The sequence below is a fragment of the Microtus oregoni genome, unplaced genomic scaffold (genome assembly GCF_018167655.1).
Source record: "Microtus oregoni isolate MIOR12 unplaced genomic scaffold, Mior012 000042F_ref0000377, whole genome shotgun sequence".
NCBI lineage: Eukaryota > Metazoa > Chordata > Mammalia > Rodentia > Cricetidae > Microtus > Microtus oregoni.
In genome coordinates, this window is record NW_024543209.1 from 14,990,749 (window position 1) to 14,998,006 (window position 7,258).

The following is a 7,258-nucleotide window of genomic DNA, read 5'->3' on the forward strand; positions in this document are numbered from 1 at the left end:
CACAGGGGCACACTGCACAGGTGGGGTGCCTAACCAGAGAGAAGGTGGGTAGAAGTTAGATGACTGCAAACTAACCCCTGCCTTCTGCTCTCAAACTCATGGAGGACCGTCTGGGAGTAGTGCCGAACACGATTGCTGTGAACGAACGGAACCTGCCCGCTTTTTCCTCATGTGTTGATCTGCCCCAGCTTTATCTTCTCATCTCATTATCAGCTTTGCTGGTGTGAGTGTCTACCTTTTGCAACAGCTAAATCCTGTTAGTATCACTGCTGTGATTACGGAGTAGCTAGAGCCTCAATCAGTGAAGGCTCGTTGGTCAGCTAGATGTAGGCATGATCTTTCTTCTATGCCTGTGCCAAGAAGGAGCACCCTCCAACAGGTTCATTGCTTTCTTCACCTTGAAATGTTTAAATTCCAGGTCATCTTACAGTCAGGGATAAGACAGGCCTTATTTACCCAAGAATGGAAGGGATGGCAAGGAAGCCCAAGTTTCTTTTCTCTGGATTTCTCACCCCTTGCACGGTTCTTTAGAATTCCAGAGTGTGCAAACTGTTAGGGACCTGTTGCTTTTGAGCTTACCAAGAAATCAATGTGCACACCTACGTGTTCACACCCAGGCAAATGTTTTAGTTCACTAAGAGGTAGTTTTGTTTTGATAAAAAACATTGACATTCAAGTTGCTCTGAAAATTGCCTTAAGACAATTTTGGTGGTTTGAATTAATTTTATGCCAAGATCCAGTTTCAAGCTTCAGTCAACTGACTTGAAAATGTTCACCTGACTATAAGCTCATTACATAGTTCAACAGGCCTGCTTCAAGAGTCTTAGGGGAGCGAGACAGGCAGATCTATGCCTTGTGCTAACTCCTGCATGTCTTTGATCTAGGGAACCCTACTGATGGAAGGCCTATCCAGGATATTGTAAAGCAATATCTGAAAATAAAACCACAAATATTTTGATCCCAGTATGAAGTTTTCTGAGACTCAACTCTGAACCCATTTTTTTTGGGGGGGGGGCTTGTGGTAAAAATCTCTACCCCAATCTATCACCACAAAGTGTTTTGTAGATCAATTGTTAATTTTATTAAAAAAACAAGCAGTATGCCTGGGCTTCATAAAATTTATACATGAATATATACACAGACACAAATAATATTAAAATAAAAATCACACTTGGTTTCATGTGGTGGTGGCCCTGGCACCCCGCAAACATAATGTTAACTTCTCCTTTAAAGAAATTGCTTGGCCCAAGAAGACCACAGTTAGGTAACCACTAATAAAGCTGTAGCCGTTGCCTGCAACATTTCAATTCAGGTTCCAAAAATATATAAATAATTTAATTACAAAACCCAACAACATTTCCCCCTTTTTTGGCACAGTGAAGCATTGGTTGGTAGCAGAGAAAATGTCCGAAGACTGACAGCTCTCTCACATTCAGTCACGCCTGTGAACACCGCATGCGCACACCCAACGGGGCCCCCAAACCCCAAACAGTAGTCATATCATTTATCCCATGGAGTGGTTCCCTGATGTACTTTTTTCTTTTTTTGAGGGTGGGAAAGATAAATCAGTGGAAGGTGCAACAAAAATAGTAGGAGTAGGAGGGAGAGGAAAGCTTTTATGCAGGAAAGGACAGGCTTGGCCAAAAAATAGAAAAGAACGGCTTTGATCCTCCTTACAAAAGACAAAGGAAACTATTCCGGACTAAGTTAAAACACTTGGGTCAAAATGCTTAACTTTAAGGCACGTCTGAAGAGGATTTAAAAACAAAAAACCAAACAACTCTATTCCTCTGGAAAGTGGAAGGTGCACAGCCTTGGAGCCTGCATAGCAACCTCCTCAACAAATGGAGTCCCCATCCTACCCCAGACCCTCTGCTGAGCTCAGAGCTCACTTCAAGCTAGCAGCGTCTCCACCGGGTAGGACAGGTGCGGGCCCTGACCGCAGGCCGAAGCCGCTTGCAGGGTCGCGGGCAGCCGTAGGGGGCAGTACAGGTGCGCCGCGCCGCTGGTCTCGGGACCTCGGAATGGCTTGGTTGCGGTGGCGGCGGGGGACAGGGGTGCCAGCAGCAGGGGCGCTGCGGGCTGCACCTCGGCTCCGCGCGACGCCAGCTGCGTGGGCTCGCCCGCGCCGTAGGCACAGAGCGGCAGCAGGGAGCCGCCCGGCGCCGCGGGAAGGAGCGCGGGGTAGGCACGCAGCGGCGGGCAGGGAGCCGCTCCCCAGGGCAGCTGCACCCCTAGAGCCGCGTCGCCGTCGCGGCGGCTGCGGAACGGCTTGCTGAGGATACTGTCGATGGCGAAGGAGCTGGAGAACTTGCTCGCCGGGCTGGAGCGCTCCTCCTGGCGAGCAGGCGAGCGCGCGATCGGGGAGGACCGGGCGGCAGGCGCGGGCTGCGGGCTCCCGGCGGGTCCGGGTGGGGCTTCCTCGGGTCGCAGCCCCGACGCGGGGACTGTCGTTCGGTGACTGAGGCGCTTGCGGCGGCGGCGGAAGACCCCGTCAGCGAAGGTGTATTCGCTGTTGGGGTTGAGCATCCAGTAGTTGTCCTTGCCCCAGGGCCGCGAGGGGTCGCGCAGCACCTTGACGAAGCAGTCGTTGAGAGAGAGGTTGTGGCGCACGGAGTTGCGCCAGCCGGTGTAGCTGCCCCGGAAAAAGGGGAACTTGCCCATGAGGTACTCGTTGATCTCGGCCAGTGTCAGGCGTCCGCCCGCGGAGTCGCGGATGGCCATGGCGATGAGCGCGATGTAGGAGTACGGGGGCTTGGGTCGCCGCGTGTAGGGCTTGCTGCGCGCGCCCTCGCCGCTGCCCACGCTGCCCGCGCACGGCCCTGTCGCGGAGGCCTGCGCTCTGTCGTCGGCCACCTCGGAACCGTCCTGGGAGCTGGGCCCGCCACCCGAGCTCCTCTCGCCGCCACCGCCCTCCAGATCCCCCGCACCGCCGTCCGCCGCTGGGCTGTTGGCCGCGCAGTCCCCGTCAGAGCCTAACGAGTCGTCGCCAGCCGCAGACAGCGGAGATGGCGCGTCGCTGCTGCCGGCCCCCTCCAGATCACTGCCCGTCTTGTCCCCGTGGGCGGCGCGTGGGGCGAACACCTCCAATTTCATGCCGGCGCTGGTGCTTCTTCGTCTGGCGCTGTACCCCTTTCCTGCGAGGTCGTAGGAAGCGAGTGGCGCGCGGGGTGGCGATCTCGCGGGCCGGAGGTACCGCTCCTGCCTCTTTCTGAGAGAGGCACTTTTCCGTAGGAAAGTCCTTTTCCGCTGGAATGTTATTTTTTGGAAGGGTTGTGAGTACTGGATGTATTGAGGGTAGGAGAAGCAAAAGTTGGTGCAGTACTGTCCTTACTCCGAGGTTTAGAGATTTTAGGCGGAAAGAAAGCGAGGGATGAGGGGCCACCCGGCGGAGCGGGTGCCAGGGCAACCTCGGGATTCCGTTCTGAGAGGAAGAAACCGGCGCATCTGCTATCCGTCCAGGCGTCCAGAAGGATTTCTTCGTTGGACGTCCAGATCTCAGGCAGGCGTCCTCCAGGCACCGAGCTGACGTCCGATGGCGTACCCGCTACTCTTGAGGATAAGACTTCTTTAGCCTCGAGAGCCCATGGAACCCAATCTTCGAGGCCACCGCGTCCGCAGCCGCCGTGCCACCGCCGGCGTCCCGGGCAGCATGTCCGCGCTGGCCGGCCGCAGCAGAATCTCGCCTCCACCTTCGGTCCGGCCCAATATAACCCTGCGGCGGCTCGGCGGGGGCGGGGCCTGGGCGCCCACGGTCAGGGGGTGGGGGAACAAGGTGGCCGCCGCTCCCCCGGGCGTTCACCAGGCCGAGGCCACGCGGCGGCGCGGCCACAGAGTCTCTCCGGGAGCAGGTTGTTTGTTTTGGGTCTGGCCGGCCCCGCCCTCCTGGTCTCACCAATAGGGAGCGAGCGCGCGGCTGGGGTGTGCGCCTGTGCGGCCGCCCCGCCCGTCCTGCCGCGCAGGTAGGAGCTCCTGGCCCCCAGCGGCAACCCTGGGGGTTTCTGCTCCTTGGGGATTCACTGAGAGAGATCGTGCTACTCTACCCCGTAGAGCTGACAGATTTTGGTACCCCCATGGGGACTCCTAAAACGGCCGGCCGTGTTGAGGGAATGGGACTTTGCATAGGTCTGGCCGCCATCCTGAGCTGCGTGCAGTGTGCGTTTTTTGGTAGCTAGAGCCGCCCAAACCCCAAAGGGGTGTTCTTAAGAAAGCAAACCCCTCTGGTGATGGCTGAATTGTTTAACTGCAGAAACCTCACTGAACAGCCTTTGCATTGACCTCTTCTTGGAGCCTCGTGCCCTTCTTATGATTCCTTTCCATGGCTAACTTTCCCCCTTGTAACAATGAAAAAACCCTGGGCTTGAAATTAAGAGCCTTTTTGGTTAATCGTGCCTCTTGCTCCTTAGCCAGCCTCCGACTTTCACTTTTATTTTGTCATACCTGGCTGGAGGCTCTGGGGAGAGAGGCAACGCCCCATTCTTCTGCGGGAAAGACTGCGTTGTGAGAAGGGTGCCAGGCTCTGCCTGCACTTGAGTCCTTTTACAGAGCCCACAGCCTTACAGTTCCTGGGGTTGGCAATCAACAAGAATCACAGGAGGGCGTGTGTTCTTTGGGGCCTCAGCCAAGAGCAAAGAATGTTTACCGCCATTTGTCTTCAACTGTCCTCTAGGATTTGCCTTGGCTTCAGTGGCACTGGTGTCGGACAGGAAAGCAGGAAAGGAGGCCCTTTCTATCCCCGGGACTCTCCCGACCTGCGCCAACTCGGTGTCAATACGCCAAGAAAAGGGGGCCTTGGACCGGGAAGAGTGCGCTTCTGACCCTATGCCTACTGCCAGCTTCCTCCTTTTTCCTGCTTTTGTTGCAAATAGCTTGGAGGCTGCGACTATGTGGGAGGGCATCTTTGAAGTTTTTTTTTTTTTATTACTTTCCACCATTTGTGTGGAAAACATGCACTAGCTTCTCTCATCTTCAGTCAAGAAGCTGTAAAGGCATTCACAATGCAATGGGGATGACAGCCAGGGAGGAATCTGATATTTTATCTAATGGATTACATTACTGTTTACTATCTGGTGTGCAGCTAAAACTGTGTGTGTTGGTGGAGGGGAATGGCTCCCTCCAATCCCGGAAAGGAGCTACCTTCGAGGATTTTGCCTTAGCTCTAGTCCTAGAACGGATGGTTCTCAGGTCCTGGCCAAAGAAGTGAGAAGTGGGAAGAGGAATTAGCCAAACAAGGAGGCAAGGCATTGCTTTGGCCAGGGATAAAAGACGTTCTTAATGAAGGTTGTCCTTGTTTGAACTCTGGGGGTAGGCAGGGCAGGACAGGAGGACTCATGCCTGTTTCGGTGGAGGAGATACATCTAGGAGGGTTGAGACTCAGAAAGGTCATGAGGAGATTCCAAGTCTGGGATCACTGGTGGTTGCCAGGTAGGGTAGCCCACCTCACTCCCAGTTCCTAAACACTAATCTAGAAAGAAAAGAATTTAATCCCTAAAACAATGATTTATTTAGTAGACTGGGATAGACTCCTATTGGAAACACTGACATCTTGTTTTATGCATCAGGATAGTGAAGAGCCTTTTAGTACAATAATGGCAGAGCCATTCAACATGTTTTCTCTCTTCTTCTTTGTGTTAGGCCAGTTGCATTCTACAAGACTCAATACCTAGAAACTGGGTTCACTTAGTCCCATAATTCTTCTGGTTCAGTGGGTCCCCAAGAGGCTTCCTGCTGATTGTACTCCTGGACATGAAGCACATGTAGCCCAGAATTATGGAAACAACTGGGTTTCTTTCCTTATTAACCTTTGTCAGCAGTCATATTGAATCTAATGGGAAGGTAAACTTAAAACAGCCTTCAGTTGGAGACCTGGGACCCCAGGTAAATGTGCAGTATAATTTGACTAGGAAGGGAGAAGCTTCAGGTATAAAGAAAGGGCTACTGCCAGGAGTCCCAGGGTAAAATGTTAAGTAGTTTCTGGGGCTCAGAGAGGGCCTGGACTGGGGACCAGGAGTTGGGTAGCCGAAAGGGGGCTCTGCAAAGACAGACAAAGCCTGGCCCTTTTGTTCCCCTGGATTGGGTGAAAATACTGAAGAAGGGCAGTGCTTGGCTCTCTGTTCTGGCCACTTCTTTCTAGTTTGGAGGGATGGTTTATCTTGTAGATGCTAAGGACTATGAAAGCATTGGTACAGAATAGTGTACCCAGAATAGTGTGGGCATAGCACTAGTGGGTAAGGCCCAGGTAGCTTTATATATGCTTCCCCTACTTCTTTTCAAAGGCACTTAAATAGTACCAAACCCGTTTGTTTGTCTTGTCTTGGTTGAGCAGCCTCCTTTTGGTCCTCTGGCTGGAGGCATGCTTGAATCCAATAATCCCAGTCTCCGCCTAGGGTGACTGACCAGATGCCAGCTCCAGTTTGTGCTTCATGTCCAGGGACTACAACCAACAAGGGACTTCTTGGGGAGCCATTGAACCAGAATTACTGGGCTAACTGAACCCAGTTTCTAGGTGGTGGGTTTTGCAGAATGCAAGTGGCAGAGAGGCAGGCCTAAAAATGGTGGAGAAGAGAGAAAACAGCTAAAGAAAAATTGGGAAAAGATGAAAAATAGATTATCTAGGGCAAGACAGAGTTAGAGATGTTTGAGAAAGTGACCTGATTCTGGAACCTAGAGACAAAGTCCTAATTACTGTAGCATTGTGTGGGAAGGTATTCTCCAGGAAACAAAGAAAGCCCCCCCCCCCCCCGTTTCTTTATTACAATAGGATTCCAGCTTTGATCCTGGGGGCATTGATCCAGCCTTCAATCCTGACCAGATCTGAGGAATTTTCATTGCTCAGATTTAGTCCAGTTTTGTTATTGTCTAATGTTTTTTGAACTTTCAATTTGAAAAGCAGAATAGACATCTTTTGAGTATCTTTGCCGTAAGTTAACTCTAGTCTTTAAAACTCTTAACTTTGAGGTTGCTATTTCTAGAGTAAGTTAAAAATCAGACCTTTCCTCGTGTTTATTATGGGAAGAGGCCTGCATTTCCATGAAGTGACTCTCACCTTTCAGAAGAGGGCTGGCATGCCGATGTTATAGACTGTGAGGATGGCTCAGGCAGCAAGATGCAAGTCTAAGGACCTGAGTTCAGTTCCCCAAACTAACGTGAAAATAAAGCCGGGTCTGGTGGCAAACAATTTTAATTCCAGCACTGGGAGGGCAGAGACAGGTAGATCCCTAGGACTCACCAGGCGGCCTACTTGGTTAGCTCTAGGCCA

General features: G+C 52.3%; 1 protein-coding gene across 1 annotated transcript; it reads right to left on the minus strand.

Annotated features, from left to right (window-relative positions):
- Nucleotides 1-1,071: 1,071 nt before the first annotated feature.
- Nucleotides 1,072-4,133, minus strand: Foxq1 (forkhead box Q1). The gene has a single exon (XM_041633000.1). The coding sequence runs from the start codon at nucleotides 3,094-3,096 to the stop codon at nucleotides 1,894-1,896; it is 1,203 nt and encodes a 400-aa protein (XP_041488934.1). The 5' UTR covers nucleotides 3,097-4,133; the 3' UTR covers nucleotides 1,072-1,893.
- Nucleotides 4,134-7,258: the final 3,125 nt, after the last annotated feature.

Bases quoted from the DNA above. Each gene is read 5' to 3' on its own strand.
- Foxq1 (XM_041633000.1), bottom strand. From the start codon at position 3,096: ATGAAATTGGAGGTGTTCGCCCCACGCGCCGCCCACGGGGACAAGACG.